The 25690-nt window shown below is 30.5% G+C and overlaps 1 protein-coding gene across 1 annotated transcript in view; it reads right to left on the bottom strand.

The window, feature by feature from the left end:
- Positions 1 to 3588: 3588 nt before the first annotated feature.
- The window catches only part of LOC100570021 (neuropeptide SIFamide receptor-like), a 91166-nt gene continuing 69064 nt past the window's right edge, over positions 3589 to 25690 (bottom strand). Inside the window, exons 3-4 of the mRNA XM_029486553.1 lie at positions 13142 to 13392; positions 3589 to 7490 (exon numbers count right to left, since the gene is read on the bottom strand). Coding sequence (XP_029342413.1) covers positions 6684 to 7490; positions 13142 to 13392 — 1058 coding nt within the window. The 3' untranslated portion in view covers positions 3589 to 6683. The remainder of the gene's footprint in view (positions 7491 to 13141; positions 13393 to 25690) is intronic.

Below are 25690 nucleotides of genomic sequence, written 5' to 3'. Positions count from 1 at the left end.
GATAGAATTCGTAATAGAGTATCGTGTCGAATAGTATCAAAGGCCTTCGCGAAGTCTATGAAAACAGAAATCGCTTTCAAACCATTATCTAGAGAATTTTATAAAAATTGAGATACATTATATTATAATGCATTTTCAGTGCCTGAGCCTGGTTGAAATCCAAATTGGTTTTTGGAAAGTAAGTTGTTACTTTCGAGATAGGTAATTAGCTTAGACTTAATTATTTTCTCTAATATTTTTGAAAAAATTGGTTAACATAGATATCGATCTATAGTGTTACTTAAGATTTTACGGTCACCCAGACAGCATTTTGTAATGATAATATTATAAGAGTATTATAATAACGTTATACTAATATTATTCGTTATTATAATGTTATAATAATATTATTAAACAAAAAATTGCTGTCTGGGCATCACCCTTGAATAAACGGCTTAATGATAGCAATTTTAAAGTCGACCCATACAGTCAGACGAAGGGGATCTATATATACATATTAAAATTATCGACAAATTATTGATTTTCAAGGATAGTTTTATAATATTATATTCTAACAGATTAAAGTCATAAAAGTCCGCATCAGATGATTTTTAACAAAAAGTATTACACCATAATTTTGTTTTTTTTTTTAACTCGAAAACATTATATTGTAACCAAGATGTTGAAGTGACAAGACAAAGAGTCATGTCACGTTTCAGTCAAAACTATTAAGTCAATTTTTTACTGCTAGTATAATTTTCCAAAAATAAAAGTAACTCGTGAAAAAGAGCATTCACATTTCTTATGTTTAAACATATATAATATTTAAAAGAGATATATTTTTATTATTTACACATGAATCATATTCAGAAAAAGACTCAAAATAGTTAGTTCTATATTTAAGAGTATCAATGACATTGTTAAACATATCAGATAATATATATATTTTTTAATCTAATTTTATTTTTTTTTTTTTTCAAGAATGGAGTTAATTTATTAGTTAAATTACTTTTGAATTATGTAAGGAAGATTCATTTTCGATTAAAATATGTGTGAAGTTGGTCCCCCGACTTGGTCCGATCGATTCTGGAACTATCTCAATACTTTGCAACCTAACCTAACCGTCCTCAATAATAGCCGGCGATCAACTGAATCAAATATCATTACCTATACAATTTTGTTTTGACAAATCAAACGTTTCTGTTTTTGTGTATAATATATTATTAGCTTCTATTAAATGAGTATCCACATTTATTGATTACGTCACAACAAGTGATCTCTTTTAAAACTTAAAAAGTTTGTATAAAAAATGTGGGTCACTATCGTTATCGTCTTCGATTATTTGATCTTTGATTAAAATATATCTTCATATAAAAATTGTAATTCTACAGGCTCGCTATTTGTTGAACATTTTGCATCGAATAATCCAGAATTAATGTGCATCAAAATCGACTTTAGATAAAATATTATGGTAAAGTAATAAGGATTGAGGTACAGAAAGTTGTTCAATATTTTCCTCTAAAGACTTCCGCATAAATCTCTCATTTGTAAGTTTATTTGGAAGTTTTAATGAAAAAATAATCCCAAAGTTGAGTTTGGCAATTTTTTTATGTAACACCACTGGGTAATATTTTTATAACCCTACAAGACGACATTGGTTTTTAATGCAGTGGACTGGTGCGAGCGCGATCTATTGTCGACAGGTGGCAGCGCCAGTCAGTATTCGCGTCGTTTGCGTGCTGGTCGACGAGCGTACATTAATCGCTATTTACAGACAGCTAGGATTTCTCATTATAATCTGATTTCACCTAAGACCAGAAATTATAGACTTTCACACGGATAGAATGATTAATCGTCGAACGATAATAATTAAATAGTGGCAGGAGGAAGTGCTTAATACTAATATGTAAATTTACTAGCTCTTAAAGTGATGTAGTAGGCAGTCATGAATAATATTGAGATACCTATGGGCTATGATAGATTAGCTCATAGTAAAATAAATATATTTAATTATTTAGTTATTTAATTTATAATTTATTTTACTATGGATTTTCTGATATAGTAAATAAACATAATATTAAAACGCTTCGTAAAATACGATAACTGTTTTTAGCACAGTTTAGAAAAAATATATTGACGTCGACACTAGATGGCACTGTCAATATATTCATATGAGTACATTGCAACGTCACTTAACATCCGTCGACGCGCAACCATTCTATCTCAAATCATGCTGTGAAGTACCTATTTAATAATATTATTAAACGTATGAGGAAACCTCCACAGATATACCTCAATATCATATAATATCTCAATATTTTACTGAAACATCGGTTATATCCAAACAATATGCACCAGTGGCGGTCAATTGATTTTGTCAAGGGCCGGATGGGGGCCGGGGGGATGTCATGGCAGATTATTTAACATGCACTGTCTATTTGATTATTAACATCATTATTTATGTTTCGGCTCTTAAACATATTTAAAAAAAAAAAAGTCATAGTCGGTAAATATTGCCACTCACATATACTATTATTAATTATTGTATTCCTATATATTATGGTACTTCGGTCATTGTTATACTGTCCAAGGCCGTTTTGTTTTCGTTTAATATAAAGTATAACGACATTGGTTGTACAAAATATAATAATGATATTATTATTTTAATTATAATCATTTTTGAAAAAAACAATTTAGGCTAGGTTAGCAGGACAAAAAAAAATATAATGACGTCAGTCAATAATGATCATCTCGATTTTTTTATAAACTTACCTTTAAGTGTACCTACCATATAATTAATAATTCAATGTATTCGTAATATTATAAGTATAGTGTTCTACACATATTATATTATTATAAGTGAATGAGTACAAATACTTGGGAAGTACGATAACTGAGGACGGCCGTAGCACCAGGGAGATCATAAGCAGAATAAACCAGGCTAAATGTGCATTTCAGAGCAAGAAAAATATATTTATATCTAGAAATATTGACATAAAAGTGAGGAAAAACTTACTTAAGACTTATGTTTGGAGTGTAGCACTGTATGGAAGTGAGACATAGACCATAGGTAAGACAGAAGAAAAAATACTCTTAGCGTTCGAAGACTACTTAGAATAAGTTGGACAGAACACATAACAAATGAAGAAGTTTATCGAAGAGCCGGAGAAACAAGGAGCTTTCTGAAGACCTTAAAAATAATAAGAGCCAAGTTAATTGGACACGTATTGCGTCAAAACAGTCTACTTGGCAGGATGATAGAAGGTGCCATAGAAGGGAATAACAGCAGAGGGCGACCGCCACTGGACTACATTAGTCAAATAGTAAGAGATATGGACTGCAGATCTTATCGCGAATTAAAAAGGAAAGCGGAGAAGCGTCAGGAGTGGAGAATTGCTGCCTACCAGCCTTTGGGCTGTTAACAAAAAACAAACTTTGAAGTCCGGCCGTTGACACTAGCAATATTACAATATTTGTCATCCATTAAAAGTATTATATTATAATATTACAGACATGTGTAGTATTACTCACGCGTGTGTAATACGATATATTATATAAAATATATATTTATTATAATATTATTGATATCTACTATAGACACACACACAATAATGACGTATTACCTATTATAATATGAATGTATTTTTATATAATATAAAATATGTGCTTCTGCAGGCGGCGTTTCGTGTATATCAACAGTTCAACTAATTATGCAGATATAATAATTATATTGTTACGTATAAAATAATATTAACAACGCATTTTATTAACGTATAAAATTGCTGTTCCTAATATTATTATGAAGTATGAATAATTGTAATAATTTAATATACCTATCGTAAACTAATATTATATTATTATTATTACGATTTACGAGTTTTTCGTGTAGATTATTACTACGATTTCTATCGCGCTCAGATACAAATGACAACAGTATAGTTTAATAATAATAATAATAAAAAACAATATAAAACAATAAAACCTTATAATAATGTAGGTTAAAAAAATAAGTCAATAACTATTATAATAATAATAGGTAATACTGTTAAGACATACCACTGCAACGATGGCGAAACGCGAGTACAATTAGAAATACTAGAACACTAAATAATAATATTTGATCGGCGTCTATAAAATATAATTCATTATAAGTTTAAACTTAAATTATTTATTTTTATTATTATTATTACTATTATTGTGCGTTATTATACACATTCGTGATGAGATCTCGAGGCTGTTCGTTTTCAACCGATTATTATACACGAATATACATTTGAGCGGGAACGTATAGTTGTTATACATATTTGATATATTTATAATATATTATAACTTATACTATTATACGTGACATAAAACGAAATAACACTAATGAATAATGATAACATAATATTACAATACATTATTATGTAACAATAAATGAACACTACAAAGGCAGTGGGATACATGTTATAATATACATATATCGTATATAAATATATATAATAATATGTTTCGTTTTTGATATAATATTTACGGTATAAATTACTGCACAGCAGCATTTTAGTTGGGTCGTCACAGTCAACATTTTCACAAATTATCGGACGCAATATAACATTAAAAAATATATAATATAACGTCTTGGTTATGTTCCAAGACAAACCGCGTATGTATAAATATGATGTATTCTAATTTTTTTTCTACTGTTTTATTTCATGTTTGTCATCGTCGTGGTTGTTGTTATTAGCAAAAACTACAAGTTTATCTGTTTCACGTAAGACACTCATTAACTGTTACGTTTTTGAAAATATTTATTTTACATTGTTTTAAGTCACTACGAATCAACATTTTTGTCTTTTCCTCATCGATTTTCAAACCAATTTTTCTCTCTTCCCTCAACAAGATGTATGCTGTATTCTCTAAATCATCATCTGGTTCAGCATTTTCAACTTTAAATACTTATAACTCATAGACTACTAGTCCAAAATCCGATCGTAATACGTCTAAGTACTCCAAAAAATATTTTTTTCTGGAATAAAGTATTAAAAATGCATGTTGTATAAATTGATAACGATAAAAAATAGCAAAACAATTAATTTTATATAGAAATTAGACAATTGTTGTTATTTAATGAGTTAAAATTATGAAAAAAATTATTTTTAAAAACTATTATCGTTTTTTTAATAATATATTATAACGAGTCTTACGTTATCACTTATAGTGTATAGTTAAGTATGAGTTACGACGATGTTCAATAATTTTTATTTTATATTTTACAGTTAGATTAATTCAACAATTACATTGCCAGTTTTCGATGGCGTCACATCAAACACATCATATATATACGGAAAATAATAATGGCGAGCACATGGCATAATATTTGTATAAAAATACCTACTTGTATAATATAAATTAATAGAAATCGAGATAAATCATAGCAGCCAGCACCTCGAAGGACGTATATCATAATTTTATATTATTATATATTATATTATATAGGTAGACTCCGGCGATATGATTGAGCGGAGACCTTTAACTTGAAATTTATTCAGATTTGGTCGTGATCACGCGCGTCAAAATTATTGGTGATTGGAATGCCCGATCTAATTCTATTTCACGACATTCGCGTGCCGTTGTATTTTGTGTATAATAATATTATAATATATTAATACGGGCTAACGCCGCAGCCGTTTCCGGAGGAATTCCTAATCTGATGAAGTTTGTAAACTAATATAATAGACCGCGTACAACATTCTAATAAGTACGTGAATATAATAAAATATGACGCATAACATACTTATGATATCGGATTGGAACGATGGGGCAGTCATCCATTCTATTTTTTTCATTTCACGCGAATAATATATCATATATTTTGTGCGTCTGACGTGTGTCTTTATCATATTATTACAGTATGGTACTTCTTTTAATAAGTAAATATTTATGCGTAATCCTTACGATTATATAATATCCTAATCAATAAGATATTTAAATATTCAGGTACGCACATTTTTTTTAAACTTTTGCACCCCACTTCTAATGTTTTCTGGATTCAAACACTGCTTCCGGTGTATTAAAGTACCAGGACATTATCGAATATTGTTTTAGCGCGTTCAATCGACAGCAATTGTGTGACGTTTCCGAACGTTCGTGAAAATAAAGTCCGATAGTCCGTTGCCTAATATCTACAGCTTAGGCGCGCCATGGGGTATGCAGGGCATGCACTTGTATACCTTGCGGGCTAGCAAGATAATTTTTTTTTTGGGGCATATAAACAAAATCTCAAAATAACTCATGTTAGAAACAACAAATAATATCTTAGTACGATCGATGTTTATGGCTTAATTATGTGAAAAGAATTATCAAATTATATTATATTCTTCTCAATAATCACGTCTTTATAAAAATATCATTTTATTTTTTAACATAAAAAAATGTTGAAAAATCTATCATTTTCATTTTTCTAATAAGAAGCATATTATTGGAATAATAATGATGATAGTAAATATTTTTAAGGCGATGAAATTATGACCATTTATCTAGGGGCACTCTTCATCAGCCGCGTAAGTCTGCGCACACCTATGGTCCACAGTAACACATTATTATAGTATTATATATAATTGTGTAGATTATAGGTATACATCATAGTACAGTCTACAAATTATATTATGTTTACACACAATATCTGCGGCTGCATGTGGGCGGGAAAGTGGTGTGGGTGTCGGAGGTCACACGAACGAGTTTTCGCATTTTGTCGAACAGAACTGCACCACGGAACCAGCAGACCCTTCGGCAACGTGTGTCTCCCTGACCGACGACGACTTGACGAGTCGGTTGGTGGGTGGATACAGCTGCTGTGTCGAGGGACGCTGCTGAACAGGTCGCTGCTGGACAGGTCGCCGCTGCTGAGCCGTGTGCTGCTGAAGCTGAGACCGCGCAGCGTGCACGTATATGGCGCCGATGGTTTTGCGGTTGCGGTCGCAGCGGCCGTTGTCGTTGTTGTTGTTGTTGGTCCGCTTGAACGCGGCCGCGGCCACGGTGCCGGCCCGGCCGCCGCGCAAGTACCTCACCGAGTTGCTGTAGTCGAATGCTTGGCAAATCTTGCCGGACAACAAGGCCCGGTAACCGTCTCGGAACCGGTGGTTGAAGATGGCGTACAGCAGCGGGTTGATGGACGAGTTGGCGGCGCCCAGCCACTGCGCGACCGGCAGAGAGGCGACCGTGTAGCTCTCGACGGCCGGCGGAAGTGGCCAGAACTTGATCAGCGAGAACGCCACGTAAAGTGGCAGCCACGATACCGCGAACAGCACCACCACGTACATGATCATGGTGATCACCTTCATCTTGGACCGCTGCACCATGTTGGCGCCGTTGTGCATCGGCTCACCGGGCACCTTGCGACGGCTCACCTTCTGCCAGATGAACATGTAGCACACGGCGATCACCGTCAGTGGCAGCACGTAGCACAGCAACAGGTTGGCCAGCACGAAGTACAGGTTGCCACTCTCCACGGTCGGCCATGACTCCAGGCAAATCTGCAAACACGCAAGCAAAATATTATTATTATTTATACCACTGTCTTGTTATTATTGTTATCTTCGGAGGTAAGTGTAAGTCGGTGAATAAATATTGAAAAAAATACCCTATATGCAGAGTTAAGTACGTATAGTATATTTATAGCTCGATATATTACTATGGTTTAGATTACCACGTCATGTTGTGTCGGTCTTACAAATTTAGGCGTTAGCAATGATCCATTTTACTCTGTTATTTGAAAAATTAGAGTGAATTAACAAAAATAAAAATTATAGTTTATAAAGGCTCATAGGCCAAAGCTTGTATTGTATAATTAAAATATGAATAAATGGCTCCGAGACGCCCTATAGAGATAATAATTTTACTTTTTTTCCATATAAATACTCAATAAGTTTTTATAAACAAATTTAAAAAAAGAAATGATCTTATGTGATTGAATAATTTGAATTGAATTCTTTAAGGTATAAAAAATTAAATGTTAGGACATATATAAATATTTTGATTTATATATTATAATATGCTAAACATTTGGTAAGCCAACTGTGAATACTGTCTTCCCAAGTGAAGCCGATTTTGGTCTCAAATGGTTTGTATTGAGTATTCTATCTTTTAAGCGGTCGAACCAGGGAAAAAAGCAGATTAGTCGTGAATTATGGCCTCCGAAAGCTTAGGCATACAATTAATACATTATTAATAATTGTTTAGAAATTAAAAACATGTTTTTATCAGAATGAAAAAAATGACTAAATAACATATTATACAATATTGTTAGTCAAATATTCATTATTCAAGCACTCCAAAATATTCACAAAATATTGTCATTTTCCAAATGCTGTGTGGGGTGATGCATAAGTCAAGAATTATTTATCTGTTTATTTTTGTTCAAAATATTTGTATGTAAAACAATATTCAATTATTTTTACTTAATTTAATTTTAGTATATATGTAATAAATATTAATACATATTATGTATTATTTATATAGTATTAACATAATTTCAACATTGTGTATTATTTTTTGATTGGGAGACGCTAAGTTATTACAAGAACTTGTACTACCTAGTTATTTTTTTTATCAACTATTTATGTTAAAGAATACAAAATAAACAATTATTTTTAAAATATTGACTTAATTGTTCAGATAGATATTGCATACATTTGATCGTGATTTTTTTAATATCATGTTGTATTGAAAATTAAGCAATACACATAATTTTTTATTTTTCTGAAAGCATGTATGAACCAAGTTATATTATGTTATTTATGTTAAATATATACCAACTATTCAAACAAAATGAAAACGATTAGCACACACATCTCGTTGAGTGCATTAAATACGTAATATGTAACGAACGAACTCTGTATACTCTGCTGCAGCTGCAGTTAAACTATTTATAATGGGATCGGAAAAAGACACATAATATAGAGCTGATAGCTATTAAATAGTAGATATTAGTATAGTGTGCATAATAAATAAAATAGCGTATTATATATAACTATAAAATATATTCTGGTATAATAATATGAAATTGTAATATAAAACACTATATTGAAGTCTTGTAGTCACCCGCTTATATCGTAGACATTTCACCCATTATAATATCGTACTTACTTCAAATTAGGGTTAATCTAAATATACATTATTCCCGAGGCTATGTACAGATTGTACACTGTATTATAATATACGAGTATATGTAGATAAAATGATAGTTATAACAAACATCGGTTTTTATTTAGACTAACAGTATACTAACACAGTATACTAAACAATATTACGAAATATATAATTTTTTTTTTAAATGGATTTAATATTGCATTTTTTGTTCCACAGCCCTATAACAGTTACGACAATCAAAATTAAAGTGCGTAATTGTAATGCACGATCATTATTACAGAAAGTACTGAAAATATAATAAGTCTTTGGGTGGTTCATATTATTTGAAAGTCGACAACGGCCAGAAAAACGAACGCCAAGTGTGAAACACGCAATCGACAAAATACCTATACCTACGTATAATATTATATTGTAATTAAGAACGTTTTATTATTTATTCTCTTGTCTGCTTCATTATTTAATAAATTATGACCTATTTTTAATAGCGGATATATATTTTTCATTTTCATACTACAAACATTTTATCGGTACTTTTAAGCCACAGTAAATATTGTAATTCAACTATAAATTATTATTTATTTAGGTACTTTCTATATAATATCGACCGCAGACGTTCACTCGAATTAATTACTTTTTTTCGCTGATTGTTGGAGGTTATGCAAATCGATGCAAAATAACGTGGCTCTTGAATATTGATAAAGTCCTCATTAAATCTGTGCATATCTATAGAAGGTGTGCGTTTCAAATAACTCACAAAATGACTCGAAATTCGAATCAAGGTTTTAAACACGAATTTAAACGTTCAAATTATAACAATCTCGAAGCGTGATTACAACGATTAATAATAACATTTGTGTACGTACCAAAACTACAGTTTAATAATCCAAACATAATTTTTAGTCATAATTTTATTGATTTTTATTGGTCTAGAACCCAGAAACTATGGTCATTAGCTCATATAGGGGTTACGGTTGGTAGTGTTGGGACGGTTGGTATGGTTGGTTTGCAACACGTGTATGTATAGGAAGGATTTGGACACCATATGAACCCGGGTGGTCACCCATCCGGGAACTAGTAGCAGCGGCCGTCGCTTACTCTCAATTAGTGTTTGAAATTTCAATGTATTTCATGAAATTTAAAAAAATGAAATATTTCGTGAATTATTTTATGAAATATTATTCTAATATGTGTGAAACATTTCAATAATCATTATTTTTGTAGTTTTGTCTTATAAAATATTAAATAATTAATCTAAATAAATTAAATACCTCATTAGTCATTGACACACATTTTTTTCTCAGTTTCAATGTATAATAATATGTTGTATTTTTTTACTGTACCTATTATTTGATGTAAAAATGTAAAATAAATAAGGAATAAGTAGGCATATTGTATATGTACCATATACGTGGTTACTTATATAGTTATATGTTAAAAATTAGATCAGAGTTTTCTTGATCATGAATCTTTATGACATTTATTTGTATAATTGGATATTAAAAGAACATAATAGAAATAAAAATATAAAAATGGAATATAAATTTTAAAAAAAAGCACTTGGGTATAACGTTTATCATATATGTTAAATCACTTAAATGAGGTTAGAATGAGCTTAATCTAGTTATCTCCTAAATTGGCGGGAAGATAAAATTGATTATGCAGTAGGGCCAAATAGTGAAATAATTAATAAAAATCCAATATTTCACAAAATATTGAAATATTTCATGAAATATTTGTCATACTTCAAACACTACTCTCAATAATGTTGCGTGATTAACTGTAGCCACCGCTCCGTGACAAGTCACAGGTATTGAGATTTATTTTATTATAATCATATTAGGCTTATTGAATTATTTAAATGTCACGAAATTATTGTGATTATTTTAATATAAACATTATTCAAAACAATTAATTAATAATTAATTACAATCGAGGTATAATAGGTAGTTCTATTATATTTAAATTTTTACACTCAAGATATGTCATTGGTGATATTCTGAAAAATTTTTGGGGTCTGAAACTAGTGATTTTGTATTTATGCTATAAATATTAAATATAAACCTGAAAAATTCTGATACGGCAGTTGTAGTCAGATGGTCCTACCAGAAAAGGTGACTTGATTTGAAAGTATTATATAAAATATTTACGTAGTTATAGAACCATACGGGGTGTGGAGTGGTGCAATATACATATATATTATGCATTAGGTATAAACATATTTTAATTTATTCACACATGACATATTATGCAACACATTAAGAATACCTACGTCTCCTCACCCTCACCAAGTTTGTCTACAAAGCGACATAAATGCTCTACCTGCGGTGCTAAAGTTTGTAACATACAATGTAAAATCATAAACGCATTGTGATACCTCAATGTTACGTTTAACCGATACACCACCGAATAAGGAAGGGATTACACCAAAATCAATTTTTATTTAAGGATCATACGAAATCGACTCATCAACTGTAATTGCCACAAAATCTGACGCACAATGTCCACGCTAGTACACGCCACGGTACACTTTTTCCGCTGTTCAAAGGAGTATCTATTACCGTGCATTTAGGCGTTTCTATATATTGAATTATCCAAGTATTCAGAATGACCATTTAATCGACTAATTTGTATTATTAAATAAATCTATTCTATTAGTTACTACGTATTTTTTTTTATCTATCTCAACACTCCTAAATAATAATTGTATTGGACGACCTTCAGTGACACCAGGATATATTAATATTTACCTATATGCATAGTCACAGTCCCTCGTATCACATTACATAAACATGCACAAGTCCCCTAAGATATATTATAGCACCTAGTGCAGAGGATCGTCGGACTAACTCTTCCCGGAAGGACTCGTACACCCGTTCTCGACCACTGCATTCGAACAGGTCGTCAACCTCTCGTGCATACTATATTCTTACGTATGATTTTAACATATCCCCCATAGAACAGTTTCAACCCGTACCTTCACACTTGAAGTTTGTAATCACATCCATTTTTAATATACTAAAAAAGTGTCTAATCATAAATCACTGCATTTTAAAAAAACTATATGAGCCAAACTAAACTAAAAAAAAATTTCAATATATAAAAGCTGAAATTCCGCTTAACCAATAGATTTTATGAAAAAAAAAAAACTAGTAGGAAATTAAAAGAAATTGAGTCTCCAATATAATAATATATAAAATGTATTAAAAATACATTTTTCCAATTTAGTTTCCAAAGTTTCGATGCCGACACATTCAGTAAATTAAAGTATTTACCTTCCAGTGAATCATATTCACCAGGTTTGAAATAAACAGTACAAATTATACGTATTTGTAAGGCTGAATAAATAAGTGCGTAATATTATGAACGCAAAGCACAGGGGGGGGGGGAGATGTATAACAGCAGCTGTACCGGCCAGTCCATCGTTCATCCCAAACATAAGAGATCCTGGATGCACCATTGCAGGGTAGGTATAAATTATGTTATAATATTTAAAAATATTAATGTACCGGCAAATATGTGATACCGTATTATGACCGTCGTCTGTCATGATTGTACATATAAAGGTTTTAATAGCAACACGCGTTAACGGTGTACCTACTGTTATTATAGTCGACGCTTACGAAATATGTGTCACACTAATATAATAATACAAAATCTAAACTATATTATATAGATATTCAGCAGACAAAATAATATTCGCAAGTCGATTAAAAGTATAATAATTATTATGATGATAATACCAAAGAAGGCCAAAATAAATTCTGCAAACAAAATATATTGATGTCGAAAAGTATACCACGTGGTATTATCATTCACCTGAACAAATAAGTAAGAAAAATTTATCGACTACCTACCTATAATTTTTTTTTTTACTTTTAAAAAATTGATTGACCTCGCATAGTTTAAGTATGTATACCTACAAGAGCCGATAGAAAATAAAAATGAAGCTTGTTCTTTATGTTAGCTATAGTGTATGCTTTAAAATAAAATAAAATGTGATGTTGGTATCTACATAAAACCCCCAAAAAAATGTAACCTGATTGTCGCTGCCTTCCTCCATGGGCTGAAGGTCGAAGTATATTGCCCACGGCATGGTTATGGTGAGTGAAATAATCCATATGATGACCACGACCCGCTTACAGACGCCTTTACCCACCGGACTCATGGGGTAGCAAATGGACAAGCATCTTTCCACGGATATGGCCATCAACGTGTTTATCGAAGCGTTCACGGACACCCCTTGAAAGTACGGCACGAGTTTGCATATGACCAGTCCCAATCGCCACTCTGCAAAACCACACGTGATAAAATAGTTTGACGACGATACATTATACATTCAATTTATTGATACATATTATTGTCACATATTATTTAGGCACTTCCATCCAGTTCAAGAAAACTGCATCGTCTTTAGAGGGGTTTTTATTTACTACCTATCGTTATTTTATACTTTCCCATGCGTTCAGCACTATTAAAAAAATCTTTCCCAAATAAATTTATTTTCTAATTCATTTTTCGAGATGAATATTGTTTTTCTCTTTTCGTTGTATTCTTTATTATGACTATAATATACGACCAAAGAATACTACGAAAATAATATTATAATAGCGAGGAACCCTATGTATAAGAGATTAAATTAATATACATTTTAATTTCCCTTTCGTTGTATGGACCTGCGATAGTATATACCTTATACCTATGCCCCATATATATTTATTTGAACGTAAAAAATAAAATCTATACAAATTAAAACCGCATAAATAATGTACATTTAAAGATTACATAGCTGGTGTTATATTATACGTGGCTGTCATCCAATAATAATAATTTAAACAAGTAAAGTTCTGGTTTGAAAAACTGCACGTACGCTTTACAGAGATTTTCTTCACTGCAAACAACACGTCATCAATATCCTGAAATGCAATTTCAATATATGTACACTCGAGTGTGTTAAGAGAGTACACATCGCGATCGATATTTCTATTCCGTACACGTTCAAGACAAATTTACAGTTTGTGCACTGCATTTTTATACCCTTAACCTTGACCTAAAAAAAAGACTTCATTGTAAAAATAGAATGCGCTTTCATTCGCGAAATTAGAAATTTCCATTTTCCTCTTCTCATTTCACGCTTGTGAATCGCTAAACGGAGCGTTTCGAGTTGTTGACTAACTTTAAAAACAATTTTTTAATTTTTTATCCCTTGAAAAATGTCGATGTTTTTTGTTTTAAATTTTGTATTTCTTTTTTTAACACCGATAATATTATAATATTATATTTTAAATATATTTCAACTAACAACATTATACATTTTAAACAAAAATTGTTGAAACCATACTAAAATATTTCGTTCAACAATTTAGAGGTATTATACTCTAATAATAATAAAGTCAATAAATATTGTGAAAAACTAGATTTAATTATAATAGAGAATATTTACACTGATTTTTGTATGCAAACTGTGTTGTAAATCAATTTATCAGCAAACAGTCTCTGACGTGATTATTAACCCTACCTGTATCTTGCTTTACAGGTATTTACCTAAACTGTGACAGCGTTATTGACGACTTGAGAAGGTTTTTTTTTTTTTTTTTTAAACTATCTATTATAGTTAGATAATATTTGGATTTATAATATACATGGTATTATACACTCTTAAAATTATTTTATACAGGTTGTATAAAAAAAAGAAAATATATTTAATCAATATTATTAGGAATGTATTTTGATATTTAAAAATATAATTCTCTATGAATTTTAACTACATTATTTTAAATTTAAATTGTTTCTTGTCACTATAGGTAAATAAGAATTGGTAGCGTGACTTTAAGTATTATTTTACTCTAAAATAATTCTTGTACTATTGTGGTTTTTAAAATGTATTCTGGAATTGTTAAGCTACTGTAAAATTAGTCATAATTTACTATAGTCTTACAACCTGTATACAATTTCCGGTAATTCAAAGTAATGCCGGGTTCTATATGGTTTAATACTGTATTTTGCAAAAAAAAAAAAAAATACCATATTCTCAAATCTCAAATTATAGTACTTTCTCGAGTACTAAACTACCGAAACGGCTAATTTATAAGATTGTATGCGTAATGCGTATATAATAATATGGCATGTCAGGAAATGACAAATTTTTTACGAATTTCTTGTAATTTCGTGTTATGTGGCGTGTTCGAGGCACAATAATTATGACGATACTGTAACAGTTTGAATATCCAAGGTCATGATTTCTGAACATTTGAATCCGATAAATGTGTCAATATGGCAGCACGGACTTGGATGTCTAATATTCTCGGCAGTTTTAGACGATCACTGGACACTGATACATATTATACAATACTAAAGTATTTAGATCATCCACACGTGACGAACACAATATGCTATAATAATAATAATTATCATTATACTGTATATTATATTATATAATTAGATTAGTTCCCAACATTTTTTGTATCGCCACGCATTATTATTAGTTATTATAAATCGTAGCGCATTACTTTGCATTGACATTGTCTATTTGCCGAAAATAAGTACTTTACGACAGGGAAAAAGTTTAAGTTTTCACGGCACACCATTGGTCGCTTAACACTGTGCATTATAATATCGTTAAAGTGTTAAAATACTAATGAAAACAATGATTTACTAGAAAATGTATACAGTGATCGGTAAATCGCATTTGCGCAGTGGTCAATAGCGATGTGCTTATAATAATAATATATACAAAATAAATAGTTGCGGGTGGCATTCATTCTACCTAACGCCCCCGGGAAGTGGGATGGATAGAACTTTCGGATACAGTTTGCGTTTCCGATTGCTGTTATTGTATTCTCGTTTTTGAAGTTATAAGCGCTCCATGCCACATACTACCATAATATAATAATAATAATAATAATATAGGTATGCGTGTTGGCCCTACGATTGCATGCGTTCGTTATCGGGTATTCAACGCACAAACGTAGCTAAATTGCCTATACGGGGCGCCGTCTTGTTTCGCCAAGTGAGTGCACGTCTCTGGGCTAACTTACCGGTATGATATTATTATTATTTTTAGGACGATATGTCGTCAATAACGATAAATAATCTATCCCATGACTGTGGTCAGAAAAATCGGCGGATTTTTTCGTTTTATATACCACGTCTAACGATGTCAAAATATATTGTATTTTTGAATATTAATTATTACGGGCCTCGCAATCGTGATAACGTGTATTATAATACCGTATAGTATGATATTGTTTGGCGGCGTAAGTACTTCAATAAAATTTTGTGATTATTATCATTATTCGAAAATCGAACCGGAGCGCGAAAATGTAGGCGTATTTTTGGTCCACGAAATGCTATATAATATATTATTATTATAATATATCGCCGTATTTTATAATACCCGTGAGCGGATAAGATTATTTTTTATTTGGTAAACGAAAAAACGTCGTCACGCGATACCGCAAAACTCTTATAATAATAATAATTATAGCGATTTATGTGCGTACACGCATTTACTACTATTTTTAGGAACGCAAACGGTATTATTATCATACTGTTTGAAAGCAGCGACGGGAATTGTAGATTATTATAATGATGCGTAGACATTAAACTGCGATTAATTTTGCGGTACCGACTGTAAAAACTGTTTTTTTTTTTGTGATTTGGTTGAAGTGAAAGCAAGTGTGACGAATGCGTTAGATGAAAAAAAAAATTCACTCAAGGAACCTACGAAATATTATTGACGTCAATGCTGAAAGCCACCAAGTGATTCTCGTCGATCGGGTTCGACGAACTACGTAATAAACGCACTAAATTGTATAGCTCAAAGTGTCCGTTACTCTGATCATCGAGTAAGTATCGCACATCGATATATAAATTTATACACAATCTTGTAAGTTAGAGATGTTCAAGAATTATGTAATGCGCATGTTATTGAATCAAATAGGCAGTGGTCGGGAGTAGCGCGCTACTTTAGCTGTAGCGATTAACATAGTGTCGTTACAATATATGCAATGTAGCGAAATACTACAGCGCGCTAGAAATTTACGGTTAGCGTAGCGAAAATTTTCATTATTTTATCGTTACTTCTATAACGTATTTCATGATAACTAAAATATTATGATGTATGTTTATTTATTTAACTAAGATGACTAGATGAGTGTATTTTTGAATTTTTCTGGTTGAACTCATACCGCTCTAATCAGTAATCATAGATTATGGATAAGACTATAATCATAAGATAATTATTACAATGTTATATTTTATATTATTGAATACAGAACCATAAATAATAATAAAATTAATATATTAGTATTTTATTTTCACTATTTTTATTTTCGGCATTCGGCATTTTATGTGTTTCTTTTAAGTATTAAATTTTATACGTAAAAAACAGTATTTTAGATTCTATGTATCATTGAATTCAGATTTAAGTATTTAACATTTCCGTCAAGATTGTCTACACAACGACGAGGTTCACTTGACACTTATACTATACAACGGAGCGAAAGATGTTCTTGATCCATGCTTGCCATCAACTTAAACTTTAACTTAAAAAAAAGTTTGGTAAAACAAAATTCATTGTAATCACTAATCCTCTTGCTGTATCAAATCCTTTCTCCCAAGTCCCAGTGACCGAATGTCTAATCAGTACAAACTACTAATTGGCAATTTTTAATAAAACGTTTGTCTGTTTTGAGTTTTGTTACAAAAATACATGAGATACATTGAATAAACCTGCCTTCCGAATTTACAATAAAATAGTGGTAGGCATTAACAAATAATGACCAAGTACTCAAGTGAATATCTAAATAAATCAAAATATTGTTTTTAAAAAATGTAGTGAAAAAGTAGCACACTAAATTTAAGCAATAGCATTAGAAATAGCGCACTACATTTAAAAAAAGTAGCTTTAGCGATAGCGAGCTACTTTTTTTGGGGGGGGGGGGAGTAACAGTAGCGTGCTACAAAAAAACAATAGCTTCCCGACCACGAACCACTGCAAATATGTATTTGCTCATTTATTTAATCATGTTTCCTAATTACAAATAATTAATGGGCTTCGCCGAGAAAAACTAGTGTTGGGAGGCTCACGGTATTAAATATTGTTACGAACATGTTAGGTCATATTATAAATAGTCATAAATGAATCACATACAATTTCATAATGATAAATAAAAGCGAAACTTCAAGATAAATAATTAAAAAGTTTTAACTAAATACAGAAAGCAGTACAAATGTAGGAAAAAACAAACGTGCACTTATAGAACGACTGTGATAAAATAAAACATTTAATGTTCAACGAAATCGTAAAGAAATTAAATAAATAATAATAATTGTTTTATACTTCGTAGCGATGTAACGTTGTATACAGTTATCTAAAGATTTTTTTTTTTTGTTGTATGGTATAAATATATAATAACAACATATTATATTGTAATTTACGAATCGAACGAAATACTATAATATATCATAATGTTATGTACAATTTAGTGTGTTTTCACAACAACAACAACAACAAACAAAAAATAACAAGAAACTTTTCTCGCACAGAGCGGAAACGTCAATTCGGATTGTATTTAATAATTTAACCCGTCTATATAATATTAATATATTATAAAATGTACATATAATATAGCCATTTTTTATTATAAGAAAACACACTTTGAGAAACAGTTTTTTTTTATCTCATCAAATTTATACACTCGTGATGATTCATATTTTATGAACACTGGTTATACCGACCTTTTAGGATACATATTCCTGTTGCTATTTTGGAAAATATAATATAACGAAACATAATCACGAACAAAATATCACTATTTATACAAACATACCACGCTGGCTTGTCATAAATCATCAGATTTAAACATATTTTATAACACTTTATTATTTATCTTGCTTTTATTCCGTTTAATCATAAAGCATAATAATTTTAATTTTATAAAAGGAAATATTAAGCTGTTTGAGTAATACGTTTTGGACACAAATTTGTGTATGATATCAGAGATGAAATGGGAATCGCGTTGACTATCAGTGTTATTATAGAAAATGTTTTTTTTAAATTAGTTTTTCTATCCTTTTATTAGTAAAGTTAAGTATTAATAATATGTAGTTTTACTTAAATACAAAGTGAATCAGCAGTATTTAAAATAATATAAAACAATGGTTTTCAGAATTATATCTAAATATTAATAATATTTTATTTGTCACACAAATTAATTTAATTAACACATAATAATATAACTCATCAATAATTTAACATTACGTTTAACCGTCACACATCAAAGACGAACGAATTCCACCAAAATTGCCATATATAAGGATGTGACAAAATTGACACAGAAGCCAGTGTCTCAATAAGAAGCCTCAATATACGACAGATACTCTTATATTTTATATATATTAAATATATTTATGACATTTGAACAAATACACTCAAACTTGTATATATATTTAGTCGTTTCAACATCCGGTATGATCTTTTGTTTACTTATCTTGTACTTCTCACCAAATCAACTTGTTAGTTATATCCTTCCATGAAACTTAAAACTGTTCACCATGCATAATACATATTAATCGTATCATTATAAAGGAGCCGTTCGCAGTATAGATTACGTTCGAGTAATAATCAATGTCCATAAAATAAGTATTGCATAATACTTAATAATAATTATTAATATGTCCACAGTGTGTTGGTAACGTCAAACGTGATAACTTCTAAAGTCTAGCAGCATACAGGTAGAAAAATTATAAAGCAGCAGTTCGCAGGTTAAATTAAGTTCGAGGAGTTATCAATGTTCGTAAACGGAGGTATATGGTAGCCTCTAAAGACTAATAGTACCTAGTCAGAAATTCCACATACATAATATTTAAACAACGATCATCATTTTGAGTACTTTGTAACTTAGGTTATGTTCATCGTTCGAATAATATCAATATTATACATAGAACTCAGGATAATGTTATCTCTTCATACGCTTGGTGTTATATATATAATTAAAAACACATAATATATACGTATACACGTCACAGTGACACCAAGCATTGAACTCAACCTCGTATCAAATACAATTTCATATTCAGGAAAGTGAATTATAATATTTCATAATACACTTTTACAATATATACATTATAGATAAAAAATATAATTAAGTAATAAAATAATAAATATTATACGTACACCTTTTAGACTAATTAAATAAAATCACTAATCGACCTTCAATAATATCAGAACGCGTAAACACCTATGCACATCCATAGTATATTATATAATATCTTATTATATAAACAAATACTAATTTATTATACCGTTTAATACATGATATTATAGTGCAGGGGTCATCGTGGCGTCTCACTCTTAGAAGGACCATAGTCGGTCTTCCCGTTTATAACATATTTTTGCGTATATTAATTCACAGTATCCCTATTATATTACCATTCAGTATTCTTTAACTCTTACTTTTCATTTTCCCTTTGTCTTTTTACATTTTTATTCTACTACATTATAATTAATAAAATTGAGCTAATAATCATATTATTATACCATAGCTTACGAAACTGAACAGTCCGTACAACGATACCATTAAAAAAACCAAACGTTTTCATAAATAACCCGTGAATACAATACTGCACAGAGTGCTTCATTATACACAATAAGATATTATACTTCATTATTATTCTGTAGTCCACCTGTTGTGGCATCTGAACGGTATCGATTTCTTTTTTCTCGTTCTCGACGAGATAGAAAACTACGTTTTTTTTATTTTTTAGGGTAAACAAGACTTGTTCTATAACAATAATGTTCTATATCTATAACAAATCATATACAGACGATTCACCAAGAATGATTACTCCCTCTTTTACACTTATTGAAAACCTGATTTTTTGAATTTTTAAAAATTATATTTTTAAGTAGTGAGATTTTTTAAGGCTCATACAAAGTGTCCTGTGGTTATACATACTTATAGTAGTACAAAACAAAAAAATTTAGTCTATACGATACCCTCTATTATTTATCGATCCACAATGTTAACAACCACGAGTAACGTTATTGTACTATACCGGGTGACCATAAACTATGTAAAAAAATATTTTCAAAAAATTTAAACTTTTTGAAATAATGAGTGTTAAATGATAAAAGAATCACCCGGTATATTATCAGCGCTCACGATAAGTATTGTTCTCATATCCACAGTGAATTCTATCGATATGACTCTTGGCCATATTTTCAAATATTATTATGGGTAGAGATAATTAAAGTGCTACGAGATCTTCACAATTCCATGCAAGTGGTTTTTAGTCAACCTAATACAGGTACCAGATATAAGTAGGCGATTTCAACTCGACCTTTTTGCTTTAATCCTTATTTAAAATTGGAGTCGTTTATTTATTTCATCGGATATTCGAAATATAATAATACCTATGCATAATTGTATACAATGAAATTTCAATGTCCGTGAAGTTGACCCCCTGATGATGTCCGATCAATTAAAAAAAATATGCTAATATTTTTCAATTTTAGAACAATAAAATTTTCAAATCAATACATTTTTTCCAAATTTTACCAGTTTTGTCCAGCCCATTGACTTTGAACGATTGATTACAAAAATATTGGCTTAATTTTGAATTAATCGGAGAAAGTTTGGCTAAATTGCCCAACTTCAATATCGTTTGAAGTTTTGACGCAGGTACAGCCGTCTAATAGTATATGTATAGTGTGTTATTATTGTAAACACGTTGTTGTAGGTATAAATATATTATGTTTTTCTACAAAACGGGTGCAGGGGTGACAGTCAGTGAGGATAAACGCTTCGAGTCATCCCGTACAGCACGATATATTTTCGTGGGTTTTTGAGTTTGCCACGATGACCCATATTTTCGACGGAGTAAACTGGCGAAACACGTCTGCATATAAATCTTTCCGATCGCCAATACGCCGTTGTATATCGTGCTATTACGTCGCGCGCGTGTTGCAATCACTTCGCGGATGTTCAATAAATTATTATATGATATTATACTTTAAAAAAAAAATAATAATAATAATAAACGCTTTATGAAATTACCATCGACATAACGTTATCTACCGTGGTAGGCACTATATTATTATAGCTTGCAGATATGGATCTTGTTATTACTATAATTTTTTTTTTTTTTTTTAATCGCGTCCGATTCGGTTGGAAACGGTTTTTCTTTCACGTCGACGATTTTCCCGATATTTTTTTTTTAACCAGTTAACGTTTCACCATGTTCTTTTGCGTTATTTAGATCAAGGTGACCATCGGTATATAATAACGATCGAATGTTAATTAATTATCTTACGTCGTGTTAAAATAAAATACACTGCAGCGATCTTGACCCAACCGAGTCGATATATTTTTTCGGCTTGTAATTAAATACAATACCCATACTGTTATGGAATGTGGTTGAACAAAATGTAACATTTTTTATAGTATGTTTGTGGTTATTTTTTGGACGTTGAACAGCTAAAACACATATTTTTATTTATTATATTTTAATAATATTTATTAACTGGCACGCCATCTTATCCGTATTAACCGAATGAATTTATATTTGCAATATTATAAAATATAGTACCTAGCCATTATTTTATTGGCCATCAATCAACTATATTTAGTAGTGAATAATAATTTAGACACGTTAATGATTATTTACGATAAGAAAAACAGCCATAAACGTAAGTATCGTAGCATCATGATTAATGAATTGTGAAATAAAAAATAATAGAAGTGTTTTATAAGTACCTCGTCAAAATTGTATATAACTGCATACAGTAAAACTTCCGTATAACGAAGTCTCAGGGGGAACAAAAAAAATTCATAATATTGTGGAGGAATTCGTTAAATGTATGTTAATTATATAGAAGTTCCACGGTGTTATTATACTTGGAGTAACATATAACCCTTATTAAAAAGGTTTTATGATATAATACCTGCAAATCCATTTTTGTGACGAGAATAATATAATATCTCATAATTAAATTTTCCATTCAGCGTAATATATTTATCCTTCTACTTGTTTGACAATCGATGGAAAATTCGCACGATATATATTCAAACTATATGATAATATTGTTAGTTCATACAAAAATGTTAATGGTAGAAACATTAATTTATAAATTGTTTGTATACGTTAATTATTTTAAATAATAAATCGAAACGATGCTGAGTGGTCGTTAATAAGGAATTTGTTTTTCTATCGTCAATAGGTAGGCAATGACTGGAATACTGACTCCAGATATTGCATGTCAATCGATATTCGCTCAAAATGTCAGTCATCAAACATTATAATTGTTTCATCATTAATTATTATGCACTTTCCATGAATAAAATATGTGGTTATATTGTCTTATACACGTGTCGATTCCCATAATATATATATTATATCAATATAATAAATCGATTGTAATACATCTTATAAAAACAAACCGTAAACTATGATTATTATTATTGATAGATAACTTTTTTTTAAATTAGTTTTAAGGTTTCGATGACTGAGGTCATTGGCCTGTAAGGTTAGTGTTGGGACGGTTGGTACGGTCGGTTAACAACACATGTATGTGTGGCAAAAATTTTGCGCACTACGAACGCGGGTGGTCACCCATCCGAGAACTAGTGGCAGCGACCGTTGCTTATTCTCAATCAAGTTGCGTGTTGATTTCAGTCACTGCGCCGCTCCGAGCCACGATACATAACTATTTTGTCGTTTTCCAGCAGTTATTTAGAATAGTACCAAATTTCTATTATTATTGTGTTACTATCGAGAAATTTATTTTAATAATTCAAACAAAACTTGGTGAACCTAGATGTTTTAAATACTCACATCTTCTCAGTAAAAGTTTATAGGGTAAAATTTTAAAATAATAAAACAAAATGCATAGAACCATAATAATATATTGTATTTATACATACATTACAAGAAGTGGCCAGGAGAATTCATTCGATATGAGTAGGTGACTGTTAAGGATGATGAAATTATACTAAATTTTTTATTGAGCTTAAGCCCGGCAACTATAATGGCTATTAGCTGTTTTTGTTTGTTTGTAGGGGGAGGAACATACGACTTGTAACACGTTTGTATGTGTGGCAAGGATTGTAGCTAAAAATCTTGGATGATAACCCATTCGGGAGCTAGCAACACAGCCCGATACGTACACTCAGAGCATTTTCGCAGTCGAGTATACTGATAGGCCACACCAAACCACATATTTTGTATTTTTTTGTTTACGGATACAACATTCGATTCATTAATAAAAGCTAAAGTACCATTTTCAGACCTTGCAGTTTATAGTAGGTAAATGTAAATACAACATTAACACAAATTTATATTACAAACTATTGTTTCTTAAACTAGTTAAACTAACAGCGAAACAATAATAATTTTCTCGAAAATTACAATTACCGAAATCCATTAATTATTTTAACGGTTTTGTGTCACTGTTTCGTACGTGCCTAACACCTTACTATAAGTACCGCGTACCGCACAAAAATCATTTAGTTCTAATTAATGACATTTCTACTCAAGAGTGAACACATTAAATATATATAACAGATCTTCAGATGTACAGCAACAAGCCGACTTCTGCAGTAAAGCGGATACAACATAATGATTGTGAAATATTATTGTGCTAAAATAACAAAATGCAACGAATCAAACGTTTTTAATTATTGAATATAAATAAAATATAATGACGTCGTGTGCATAATTATACTATACTGTGTGTCATATATATTGTATATTTTGAAAAACAGAAGTTTAAACAGAAAAAAAAATACCTATGAGAAATACTTGAATTATTTGCAATTAGTTATTGTTAAACAATACTTTTTCCGTGTATTAGTCAAAAACGATCATTCGTATACAGTTATGAGTTTATAAAAATAATCAAATATTCACATAAAAAAATAACATAATATACGTATACTGCAAAGAAAAACATAAATATATGTTCATGTAGTTCGATCAAAGGAAAGGATTCAGTCAGATTGTAACGAAGGGATTCGAGGGATGAAATAAATTTGTTTAGCTCAAACTATAATGCCATTTAAACGGGATAACAAATTCGGGTAATCACACTTGCCAATCATAATTTTTTGTTCTATTTAATATGTATATTATAATATTATTAGTGTGAGATTAGACAGTAATTATAAATATGTACCTAAGACATAATGGCAATTATCGTGATGATCAATCATAATACTTCTATGAAGAAGCGAAAATAAATAATGTATTTAACTTGACTTTTTATTAAATAGAGATGATCGGGTCATAGATAAAACCTTAATCGACTGAAAAAAAACTTATTACTTTTTAGAAATAATTTTAAAATATTACAACAAATGTACTCATACAATTATACAAACGTAGTAGACAGTTTTTGGGTAGCTTGGAAATTAAGTTGGGACGGCTCCCGATCTCCACATCCCTATACCTATGTGTTCGTTACATAGGCTATTTCTAGACCGTTTAAAATGTAGGTACGCTCGTGCATTTCATTTAAACGTGAGAAAAATAAAACATTTACACTCGCTTTCAGGCAATAATAACATCACGTTTCCCAAAGTCGAGT

Source organism: Acyrthosiphon pisum, chromosome A1 (assembly GCF_005508785.2).
Source record: "Acyrthosiphon pisum isolate AL4f chromosome A1, pea_aphid_22Mar2018_4r6ur, whole genome shotgun sequence".
Classification (NCBI taxonomy): Eukaryota; Metazoa; Arthropoda; class Insecta; order Hemiptera; family Aphididae; genus Acyrthosiphon; species Acyrthosiphon pisum.
Note: the sequence above shows the minus strand (reverse complement) of the source record. Positions and strands in the feature narration are given on the sequence as shown.